At 40.3% G+C, this 12,951-nt stretch overlaps 1 protein-coding gene across 1 annotated transcript in view; it reads left to right on the forward strand.

Moving 5' to 3' along the window:
* Nucleotides 1-478: 478 nt before the first annotated feature.
* Nucleotides 479-12,951, forward strand: part of NXPH2 (neurexophilin 2) — a 127,529-nt gene continuing 115,056 nt past the window's right edge. Inside the window, exon 1 of the mRNA XM_069574435.1 lies at nucleotides 479-1,040. Coding sequence (XP_069430536.1) covers nucleotides 990-1,040 — 51 coding nt within the window. The 5' untranslated portion in view covers nucleotides 479-989. The remainder of the gene's footprint in view (nucleotides 1,041-12,951) is intronic.

Raw genomic sequence — 12,951 nt, forward strand, 5'->3', positions numbered from 1 at the left:
GTGCCCGGGCGCAGCTCTATCTGGAACCTGGACACCAAGCAGCTCAGTAGCATCCTCAAACCCGAGTAAGCCTGGACCCCTACTGCTAGCTCGGCTTCTCACAGCCCTGTCGCTACCCCTCCTCAAGGTCCCTCTAGGTTTCCACTACTTTCCACTTCCCAAAATTCTTCCAGCCGCCAGCTACACTTTGGACCCCCTGCCTTGGACTCCGAAAGCCAGTGCTGCCGCAGAGTGGGGTGCCCTTCCGAGACGTCCTGGGATCCAGCCCTCCCACCCCCACCCCGCGCCCCACTCAACCACCACCCACCGGAGGCTTTCCTGTTAGCAGCTTCCCCACGCCCCGTCTCAGGACCCTGCCGTCTCCTTCCCCTCGAACTCCCTGGGTGCTTTCCGGGCGCACTTCTTCGGCATCCAAGCAGGGAAACCTCACCCACACCCCATCCCCGCTGCCTCTTCCCCTGCAAAAGAAGAGCTGGTCAGTGGCCAGAGCGCCTGACCCAACTGAGCCACACACACTGGCCCTCTGCTGGGTGGGGTCGGAGAAAGAGCCGGGCCTCGCCGGGCTCCCGGGCGCGCTCCGCTTTGCCCGCCTAGAGCAGCCCAGCGAGGGAACCCTGCACCAAAGCGCCAGAGCCGCAGCTCCCTGCTCGCGGGGGCCCCCCGCGCTCACCCCGACCCGCGGACGCCGGAGCCCCCGGCACCGCTGGAGCCCCTCGCAGCACGCCGGAGCGCCAGCGGCCCCGCACGCTCCTTTTCCGGCCCCCTCCAAGGAGGGGCGCGCGGGGGCCCCAGAAGCATCTCCCGCTCGCCCTCCCCCACCCCTTTCCCAGCCCGCCCACCCGACCCGCGCGGCGCGGCGTTGCGCTCGGATTCCGGGAAGGAAGCGCCGCGCGGTGTCCCCGGCGTCCTCAGTCCTGCCCCCCGAAGTGGAGATGCGCGAGTGGCAGGCAAGGGCGCGCAGCTCGTGAGACGCCGCGCCACCCGGCACCATGCGCCTGCGGCCGCTGCCCCTCGTGGTGGTCCCCGGCTTGCTGCAGCTGGTGAGTGCCCGGCCCGCCGCGCGCCCCGCGCCCCACGCCCCGCGCGCCAGGGCGGCGTTTCGGCGGGAAAACCGCGCCGGTGGCCGACTCAGAAGCGGAGCCTGGGGCTGCTGGGGACCTGGGGCTGGGGGCGCGCGCAGCGGAGGGAGTTTGGGGGTTTGCTTTTTAGAGGTTGAAGCGGAAGAATCAGGGAATGGGATTCAGAGAGGACCCGGAGCCTGGTGAGGGGCTTTTGTTGGGTTGAGACTGGAGGACTGGAGTGAAAAGGGCAGAAAGTGGCAGGAAAGAAGGTGCGAGAGAAGGAAGAGGTTTATTGAAAAGCGATCGAGGAGGGAAGGAGGGGAGAAGGCTAGACGGACGTGATGAGGATGGGCTGAAAGACCCAGAGTTTGAGAGGCTTGGTGGGTTTTATTTTTCACGTGGTATTTTGCACGGATGCCCGCAAACACTTGTAAACCACGGCATCGTGCATCCTCGTTCTCAGGACCGATTAGTGGCTCCTTGGTGGGGAAAAACTTAGGCAAAAAACCGATTTGAGAGACAGGTGGTATTTCTCTTCGTTTTCCAGTCTGGCCCTGGGGACTAGGATGGGGTTTTGTGCCGACGGGGAGGCAGGATGTAACTTTCAAGTCCAACTCCACCCCGTCATCTTTAAGCGTTCTGTTCCCAAAGACCTCTCCCGTCGGTTCTGGGCGGCTCAGGGAGAGCTGAGGAATAGGAAGGGAATTAGAAGGTGACGCAGGGTCCGCCAGGGAGGCTCTCGGCGACAGCTCCAGGGGTGACACTCATCCCTCCTTGCTTGGAGGCTTGGCGCCACGCTCTCCTCCTTCCGAATTACCTGTATGCTGTATGGATTGCTAAATAATTCTGTTTAAGGGAGAGCCCAAGTAAAATCTTCAAGAAAACAACTTTTAAAATAAAATTCTGTAAGGGGATTGCTGTGGCTCAGTCCACGTCTGTGGTGGGTTTCTCCTGCTCTCTAGGCACTTAATGCCGTGCTATTAAGAGGGCTTTCGCCAGAAGCCAGGGTTTCTTTGGTCCTCATACTTAAGACTTTATCCAATTGAATCTGGGCTGTTAAAACAGGGGTAAGGAACACAAGCATGATGATGTGTTCCTCCCTTTCTTCCATCTGCCCTTCTCTCTCTCTCTCTCTCTCTCTCCCACTTCTCCGAGGGAAAAACCAAGTAACTTATTAAAGTTTCTGTATGATACATATCATATTGTAGACACAGAGATATTTGCAAGTTTGGGGATGGAAGGAACTCGAAAATCTCTTAGTGAAGGGGCGAGGGCACTGAAAGGCCTGCCCATTCTTTATACAACGGAGATGAGCTTCACCTGCACAGCATTAACTAAGAAATTCTTCAATGGCATCAAGAAGAAAATGCAGTGATGCTCCGACGTTGTCCTTGAATGAGCCAGTACATACTGGCTGTATACAATATTGCATGTTAAAATACATTTTGCATGCCAGGCGTTAAGCGTGCCACATATTTTTCACATTAGTCATCAGTATCATTTGCTTTTTAAAATGCTTGATCTGGATGCCAATACAAGATGATCTAACAAAGCACGTTTGTATGGTGTGTATTAAGTTAAACTATAAAAGCCTGGGGAAGTCAAGTACTTAGGTTACTTAGGTAGGATCTTCAAGGATCTCTTAGTTCATTCTTTTTTTTTTTTTTTCATTTATTTAACTTTGCATTCAGTGATCAACTGTGTATCTGTTCCACTGTATTAGACTGTTAAAGATGAGGGACTGTATTGGGGGATGTGTTGGGAAAAGTTCTCCTATCAGCTACTGTATGGGGAATGTTAGATTTTTTTTTTTTCTTTTCCTCCACACAACCAGAGTCAGTAGGGAATAAGAAGTACATCTTGACTGGATTGTATACCTTCCTTAAGAGCTAGATTCTAATGTTACAGCATGGATTGATTGATTAGTTTTTAAGGAAGTGTATGTCAAATTCTAATCCATTTTTGGATTGTGCTTGGGTTGTAATGTTTTTTTCCTGGAGCACTTTATCATGGTAAGTGAGGTGGGGAGCTGCAGCCGTGTGATAAGCACACATTCCTTACACTGCCATCCTTTTGGACAATAAAAAGCTGTTTACATTCTCCACAATCTTATAGCTGTTTCCAACCTTATAACACAAGGGGGTTAGAATGTGAACAGAAAACAGAGTGGCTGAGCTGGGTAAATCTAAATGAAACACCCCCCAATCCCAACATTCACCCCACCCCAGCAAAAAAAAAAAAAGTAATAAATTGGCCCTTTAAATGGCTTCTAATTTTATTCTACCTTTTCAGCTAATATTGAACTTCTTTGCTAAATCCCAGGAGCAAGTGGATCAAATGTTTGAAAACTAATTTTTTCAGTTTCCAGGAACCAGATGGACTTAGTTCATCTGCCCTTGGTAGGAGGCAGAGGGAACGAGGTTGGATTATTGTTGGCAATAGATTTTACTTTTCTATTCCCATTGCCATCATAAAATGCTAGATATTTTTAAATGAGTAGTGGATTCATTCGGGGATATTGAAATTTTAATTTTAAGAAATTTGTCTGATTCATTTGAAAATAGTCAGAGGGAGTTGAGCCCAAATAAATCACTATGATATAACACTGGTACAGATTTTTACTTACTTGGGAGATATTTACAATTTTTAAGAAAACACTAAGCTAAATGGATAAATATCGCAGGTAAACTATGAAGTATGTGTGTCTGTGACTTTTCCTTGTCCAGTTTTCCTGGCCTGTGTTCAGTGTTTTGTTATACCTAAAGTAGGATTGCTAGGCATCTGCAGAATTTAAGTAGCAAACCCGAATGTATTATTTTCTTTGAAATTCTTGTACAGCAACATATTCTTTATAAAAACATTAATAGCACAAGATTTCTCATCTGCCATCAAATGAAAAGAAAATTAGCATTTGGAGTTAACATTATAATAAAATGTTAGTTATTTTGTGACATGATACAAGGTAAAAACTTCGCCAGTTGACAACTTCTTGCAGATTTGCATTATTATTTGTAACTCATAATAAGTGTGATTTTTGCCTCTAAGTAAAATGCAGATTGTAAAACAGATTAAATTTGAAATAAATGGATGATTAGCTTGAGTTTAAGATAAAATTTAGTGGTGATTTTAAGAATTAGTTTGTTGTACATTTCAACTTGTTTTTCTGTGATACAATGATGAGTTTATCAAGTAAAACATAAATTTAAAAAGTGATGCAAGTTAGCAAATTTTTAGAAACCTATAAAATCAAAATATTTCTGATGCAAGGTGTTACAATTTTAAGTTCATCATTATACAGTATTATCCCACATGAGCTTATTGAGGTTATTTTTATTTTAACAAATTGTTAATTATGAGAGTTATTAAGTGTGATAGTCATAACATATATTTGTCCACAGCTCTGTATTTATAAGAAGTGATAATGCATGACTGTCTTCCATTGAGAAATCACAATTTCCCTCATATAGTTTGGATCAATAAACATCAAAACAGTGTTTCCTAGTGTAGGATCAATAATTGTCTGTTGCCTAGATGACAGTGCTGAGGAGAAAAAAAATACCACCATATCATGGTTACAACTTAGAGTTGGCTGGGCTTTAAAATGGACTCCTCATTAAAAGCATCATTATCTTAGACATTATTTAAAATGAGAATTGGTATTAGACAGATCCTGTGTTCCAGCCAGTCACCTTCCAGTATAAATGGTGTTCCGTTGGCCTGTTCTAAGATTATGTTGTGTCCTTCAGTTTTAAATGCCTTCCACATGGGAAACCGACTGCTCTTGGGAACTTAGTTTATAGCTCAATAGGTTTCCGAATGGAAAAGAAAGGCATTGTTATTTTTCATTCTGTAGTTTTTTCCTTAATTTTCTTTTTATTGTTTCTGATTAGTGGTCAGAATGCTAAGTAAGGCACAAAGCTTTTTTGAAAAACCTTTTAGAGGTTTAACACTGTCAGCTTAAAATGTGTAGCTCTTGCAAGTCTAATGAATTAAGAAATGTTGATTTTCACAATACACGGCCCACCTTTTATCTATTAAAAAGCTAATCAATACATTGTGAAAGGTTTCATTATTTAGTAGTAAGCAAACAGAGATGAATATAAGTGTGTCACCGGTCTGTGGCTTTGTAAAGGCTCCAGGGCTGTCTCTTACTGTTTACATATTCTGTGGACTCTTTTACCTGAAGCTTTGCTGGGTAAGATTTGAAAAAAGAATTACAGCCACACATTCAAGTGCCTACAGTTAGGGCTGTGTCAGCGTTTCTGTAAAGAATCTCATTTCTATCTTAGCCATAAGCATTATTGCTGGTTAGAAGTTGGCATTTAATGTCTTGATTTTGGAGGCAATTAATATTAAAGCTGCTTTAAAAAATTGGTCCAAATGATTTTGAGCACTCATCCATGTGAGTTCATTCTCTAGGTATTCTTATAGTATGTGTAATGATGATTTAACAAACTAGTTTCTATATTCTTCTTGGTTATAATTTAAATTGTACTGTGTTTAAATTATTTTCGATAGTCTCTTCCCAGTTAACCTAGTTATTGAACCACTGGAAGATTTTGAAACACTGTTTCATCTTAAATAATTTTAAGATTGTGCCCAATAGTTGTGTCCAATTCAGATGCCTTAGTCTTTGTTTGCTAACAATTATACATCTTTATTTGCTAACAATCTATTTGAATATTTTATTACTTGTCATATGACCAATGATGTTGATGACAACTCCTTTCTTTATTTCAAAATTATCTTCAATAGAGAAGGATATAAAGCAGTTTACAGTATAGATTTTCATATTATAGAAAGAATTCTAAGATATGATTGACTGAAAACTTCCAACTGATGTCATTTTTAATTCATGAAAAATAACTGTTTGGTTTGTTATGCTGTAAGATTTGTATGTAATAAGGAATTCTTTTCCTTTATAGAACTACCATTAAAAATGAATACTTCACTATTTAGACCCAAAAGCTTTTTCCTAGCCAGATCATTCAAGAAATTAAAATAGTTGTCTTTAAAATTATCGCTCCTGTAAATTTTGCTTTTCTTAGATATATGGACCTACAGTAAGAAAAGTGGGAGGTTTTATAAATTTAAACTGCAATAATAATGCTGCTTTAGATTTGTATATACTCACCTTTTTCCAAGTTTCTTTCACACAGTTTATCAATTCTATTCTCCCAATAAATTTGCAAGAATGACATGTTAAATGTTTCCATTTGTGTATTGGAAAGAACAATGCAAAGATTTGAGTTTTATTTATAAAATAAAATATTTCAATAAATATTTACTAGTTTGTCCCTGACTTTACACTAAGACTGTAGCAGACATTGAGGACATAGCAGTAAACAAAATGGAACTGCTCTAAGGACACATATGTGTGTGTGTGTACATACATACACACGTGTCTCTCTGTGTCTTGGGCTGGTCATTTAACAACCCCAAATCCCTCATCCATACCATGACGTCATTAATGATAAAGAGAATGGAAAATGGTTTCTAATATCTCTCTCCTTTTTTAATGTACAGTGTTTCTGGTTTTTCTTTTCATGGATTATGTACATCTTTGGTTACTGTACAGTTTAAAGTATGTCTTACCTACAAACATAATTGCTTTAAGTATGTTTTACATGAAGTTTGTGCCGTTAACCTTATCACAAATGATACACATATTTAGAAAGAGATTTAAAATGCTATATGACTAATGAATATTGTATCTTCTTATGGAAAAGGAAAATTTAGTGAAACTAGGCAAAGGGATTGATGAATACTTATTTAACACATATAATCAGCAAAATCAATAAAATTTAAATTAAAACGGTACAATAAGGGCTTTTCCCTGTCTATACCATTTTAAAATTGTAAACTATTAGCATCTACTTATTCCTTTAATTTAAATAACAAGTAAATTGGCTCTCAGTTAAATTCTAATTATTAAGATAAGCAACATTGCAGTTTAATAATGTACTTCAGAAAACTAATGTGTGACTTTTGTAGTCTCAGTAGAATCTAACCTATTTGAAGCAGGAATACTTTTAACTAACTCCAAAGGTCTCAAGACTTCTAATGTAAATGGTACGAAATTTTAAAAAAGAAAATCAACAATGAATTGGTATGTGAGAACTGTCAAAGGTGGAAGAAATTGTTAATGGTTTTAGCATCAGGGGAAAGGCAAGTGACACAGACTGACAAGTCCTGGAGTTCAGTCCCAGCTACATTTAAAACATAAATGTCTTTAAAAAAAAAACTTGACTTTGCAATGGCGCTGTTTTGAGCCAAATAAAGGGATTCTCAGGTCATAAAAACACTTAAGTAAATCTCTTTATTCAAGAATATGAAAGATTTTGATTTTCAAGCATTGCCGTATATATTGACAATTTTAAAATCTCACTGTTTTTACTTTAAATTATACGGTAGGTATATTTATGCACTCAAAACAGTAACTTAGGAGATAGTTTAGGTTACATACATGAAAGAAGAGACCACATGTGTAGTTTATATGGCCATGAAAAGCCCATGATCTGCATATTTTGAATGGTAATGTATCCAGTAAGAGAATAGGGACTCAAAAGAACCATTTAACATTTTGCAGCAATGAAAGCAATCTTTTTTTATTAATAAAGTTGTGCATTTTGATAACTCCAATGAAAGACAGCTGGGATCAGTATAAGAATTATATGGTTACAAAAATGAAAAGGGAGGTGAAATTTTCAAAGGTGTGTTTTCCAAAGTCATGGATTCACCTGCTGTTCCCATGTTGATGACTCCCAAACCTGTACCTCAGTTCTGACTGCTGCTCAGGCTCCCAGGCCTGCTCTCCATAGCTTAGTGTTCTTTGATTTGGATGTTTTACTGCACCTCACACTCCACACATCCACAGCCACACACACCTTTCCTGAACAAGTACCTTCCAACATTCATGGAATCAGATCTTGAAGATCCTATTTCTTTCCCCATTTTCATGTCTGGTATCTTTGTGTTGGGAGAAGTGACTTGATATAAAGCATTATATGGTTTACAAGATTCTTTCATGTGTGTGGTCTCATGGTTCATCTTCACATCAGCTCGGGAAGGTAAAGGGAGCAATAGTTACTGCATCCATTTTAAAGATGAAGAAACAAAGGCATGGAAGGTTTCCAAGATGCACTCTATACAGACTCACAAAAGGCACAACTCGAATTGTGCGCCCAGTCCAGCCCTGAGGCCAAGGCAGCAGCTGTCCGTAGCAGAAGGCTGTGTTATCCTTCAGAGACACCTAGAGTGATAAGGCTTGAGGGACGTTTCTGAGACACTTTTCTGCTCAGTGACCACGCTGAGGCAGAAACCTCAACTGATTCATTTTAGGAATGTTTTAAACAAATTTGTCATGAAGTCAAACAAGTTGAACAGAACAAACAGATTCTTAGAGCCTGTCCCTTAACTGGGAGTTCTGTTTAGACTTTAGCTTCAGAATTGATTTGCCAGGTGCTCCAGCTTTTGCCCCACTCCAGTACTCTTTTCTGGAAAATCCCATGGACAGAGCAGCCTGGTAGGCTGCAGTCCAGGGGGTCGCTAAGAGTCAGACACGACTGAGCGACTTCACTTTCACTTTTCACTTTAATGCATTGGAAAAGGAAATGGCAACCCACTCCAGTGTTCTTGCCTGGAGAATCCCAGGGACAGAGGAGCCTGGTGGGCTGCCGTCTCTGGGGTCGCACTGAGTCGGACACGACTGAAGCGATTTAGCAGCAGCAAGCTTTTGCAGCATTAAAGCTAAATGAATGGCTGAGTTGTGTGGTTCCAGTTAGCGTCAGCAGAGGGTTTGCGAGTTCCTCTAATTCCTCAAGATCTCAACTTATCTCACTTCAGGTGGAAAAGGTGAACAAGAAGAGAGAAAAAGGCCTTAACTTCTATGAAGGGCTACTTAATCTTGGTTTTTTAATAGACAGGTAGAATTATGAGAAGTAATCAGTAGGGCGGGAGGGCATCTAGTTGGTTCTGACACTCATGTGGAACTTGTGAGCATTCATGGAAAATTTTGCTTTACAAGCTGCATTCTTGCTCTTGCCCTCTCTCCCTGTCTTACTTTTTATGAAAATGCAGGCTTTATTATGGGCTTCCCAGGTGGCACTAGAGGTAAAGAATCTGCCTACCAATGCAGGAGACATAAGAGACGTAGGTGCCACGAGTTTGATCCCTGGATTGGGAAGATCCCCTGGAGTAGGAAATGGCAACCTTTTCCAGTCAATTCTTGACTGAAAAATTCCATGGACAGAAGAGCGAGGTGGGCTACAGTCCATGGGTCACAAAGAGTGGGACGCAGCTGAGCATGCACACATGCAGTGTGTGCATTATAGAAATACTTTTAGAAATATTATAGAAATAGTCTTCCATAGTGGATGTTGTTGGCTCTCCACCCAGATCCCTTTGGATCCCTTTTTACCATCCCTTTTTACATATTTCTATATGCCCTGCCCTTTTTCGGTTTTCCTTCTAACACTGGGCACTTGTAACTCTCCTTCAGAGGATTCCCCCTTGCCAGAAAGTACTCAGAGTCAGACTAGTTCCCTTCCTTCTGGGGCAATTCTTGACAAATGACTGATGGGTGCCAGAGCATGAAAAGCTCAGTTCTGTTGCTCATAGGTTTAAGGAATACACCCTGGAGTGTCCCTGTGTCAAAGCTCCCTCAGGCAACAGGAACCTCGCCTGAGATAGCACAGCACGTGTCCACAGCTTCCTCTTGTTCACTGACCTGCTGCCCACTCCCCGACAAGACTCCCTTGCATGCGCTTCACTATAAATCACTTGCATTCATTCTTTTCTTGGTGTCTGTTTCTGTGGAACACAACCGAAGCTGTCTTAACTTTTCTTCAATATTCAGAAATATTTAAAGCAGCTATTCTCACCTCTGCCTGCTTTGTGCCATCTTACGCCAAGAGATAATCACTATTACTAGTTTAATGTGTCTCTTTCCAGAAATTATGGCTATATATGCTTTCATCATGAAGAAGGCAATGGCAACCCACTCCAGTACTCTTGCCTGGAAAATTCCATGGACGGAGGGGCCTGGTAGGCTGCAGTCCATAGGGTCACTGAGTCGGACACGACTGAGCTACTTCACTTTCACTTTTCACTTTCATGCATTAGAGAAAGAAATGGCAACCCACTCCAGTGTTCTTGCCTGGAGAATCTCAGGGACAGGGGAGCCTGGTGGGCTGCCGTCTGTGGGGTCGCACAGAGTCAGACATGACTGAAGCGACTTAGCAGCAGCAGCAGCAGCAGCAGCAGCAGCAGCAGCAGCATACTTTCATCATAACTATATCAACATAATGTAAAGTCTTGAAATGTGTTTTTGCAATAATATATTATGACCATTTTATACAATGTAGAGCAGCTTAATATTTTGAAGATTTTTAGTATTTCATGGAATTGATATCCCATAATGTATTGAATCAGCCCCTTATTATTAATAATTTGGGGTTTGATTATGTGGATAATCTAATATGTTGATTGCCTTGAATTTCTTCAGTACATTTGTGAGTATGTTTATAAAATGAATTCCTAGAATCAAAAATACTGGTTCAAGGCTAGGAATGTACATTTAATTTTTTTCTGAACCTTGCTTTAAAGAAAAATTTTTTTTTAATTTTTACAATGTAGTGTGGGTGTCTGCCATGCACCAGTGCAAATCAACCATAATTATACATGCATCCCCTCCCTCCAACCCTCAGGTCATCACAGAGCGCCAGACTGGGCTCCCTTGCTACACAGCAACTTCTCACCAGCTATCCATCTTACACCTGATAGTGTGTATATGTTGATGCTACTTTCTCCATTCATCTCAGTCTCTCCTTCCCCGATTGTGTCCACAAGTCTGTTCTCTGCCTCTGTATCTCCATTCCTTCCCTACAGATAGATTCATCGATACCATTTTTCTAGATTCCATATATACATGTTAATGTACTATATTTGTTTTTCTCTTTCTGACTTACTTCACTCTGTATAACAGGTTCTAGGTTCATGCACCTCACTAGAAAATATAAATTTAGGATACTGACTATACCAAAATATGGTACCATTCACAATGGATATGCATACCTATATCCCTATCTAGTTGGTGGTATACTATTTTTAACTTTCTCAATCTATTAGAGGAAAACACCTCATTTTTAAAATATGTTATATATTAGGAAGGTTAGGTGTGTTCTTATATTTAATAACCCTTTGAATTTATTTTGTGATTTTTTTCCTTTTTAAATAATTTCCCATTTCATGATTCTATTTTAACAGCTTTTAGATTTTATAGTTCTTTTTTATATTTCTCTTGCACAATTATTGTTTATCATTCCTGGATATTTTCTACATTATGGAGTTGTTGTGACTACTGTTTCTAGGCCCGACATTTTTAAATTGTTTTTTTTGCTGAAATTTAAAGAAAGCTATTTATTTTAGTGTATCAGTTCTATTTCTGAACTGGACTATTAGTTTTAATCATTTTTAATTCTATTCTCTTGAATTTTATGTATAGGTAATTAAATTACCTCTAAACAATCTTATATTTGGCTCTGTCTAATTAAACATTTATGCCTCTTAAATTAAAATTTATTCCTGTAGTGTACTGGGTAGAACCTTCAGAATATTATTAATACTGTGAAAGTGAATATTTTTTCATATTTCCAACTTTAGTGTAAATTTTACTAAATCTGCTTGCTTTAGTTTCTAATAAATAACCTATTCAAATTAAGAATATACTTTTATATTTCCTATATATTAAAATAAATTTATGTTGATCATAGAGATTAATTTCTTATTCACTTTTAACATCCCTCAAAATGATGATAGATTTTAAAAGTGTTAACCTGTTTGTGTTTCTTATTTATGAATTGGTTTCCTAATACTAAACTTTTTAAACAAAGTTAAATTATATGTATTTTTATACACTGCATTTTATGTTGTTAGTATTTTATCTAGGACTGTGATGTCATATACATAAGTAAAATATAGCAAAAGTGAAACGTGTCAAGTTCTGCATCAGGCTTATTCTAGGATCATAATTAGAAAAACTTCTATTTTTTTCCCCTCAGTTGTGGGAGAAGTTAAAATAGTTGAGAATTGGAAGGCTTGGAAGGCTGTTGGGGTTTAATCCATTTGAACCTTTTTATTTTAAGAGAGGAGATCTTTTAAAAATACTTCATTTCCTTTATGGCTACTTATCCATTCAGGTTTTTTCTTCAACCTTTATATGAATCTCTTTTATTAATTTTTGAAGAAAATCATGCATGTTATGTATCTTCACATCTACTTAGCATAAAATTATAATACTTTCGCCTTAGTTTTTAAGAATTTGCTCCATACCTGTGCTTTATGCTATATTTTCCCCCAAGTTTGTGTTAGTTGTTTTGTAACAGTAGTAGCTAAGGGACTGCCTTATTTTCTTTCTAAGTCTGCTGCTGTGAATAGAAGCTTCCTTGGCAGATTTAGTGGTCTAAGCTGAATGAAACCTGGAGTTCAGAGGTGAGGCTCAGGACCTCAGCTCTCTTTCTGCTTTAGCGGAGGACTTGCATCCTCTGATAGCCACCCCGCATCAGCTCGCTGTCCCAGCTCTGCCTGTACTACTTTTGGTGGTGGGAAGAGAGGACCTTGTTGGGGATGCAGGGATAACCCTCTGTTCAGGGGCTGTGCTCTTTTGCCTTTGTTTGGTTCCTGGCTGCTCAGCACTCTTGGCTTTTCCATCATTCTGATTCACTCTTCTCTACATCTTTCAGAGAGTCTAACATTTTGTGGACCCTTGGCATTCTTTCCTCTTTGTCGCACCATTAAGCATTCTTGTTTTTGCATTCCTAGTTTATTTCATTGGAAATCTGGGAGGGAGACAAGGCGAATACATTCACTCAGCTTTCCTCATTGCAACTCG

The sequence above is a fragment of the Ovis canadensis genome, chromosome 2, assembly GCF_042477335.2.
Source record: "Ovis canadensis isolate MfBH-ARS-UI-01 breed Bighorn chromosome 2, ARS-UI_OviCan_v2, whole genome shotgun sequence".
Classification (NCBI taxonomy): Eukaryota; Metazoa; Chordata; class Mammalia; order Artiodactyla; family Bovidae; genus Ovis; species Ovis canadensis.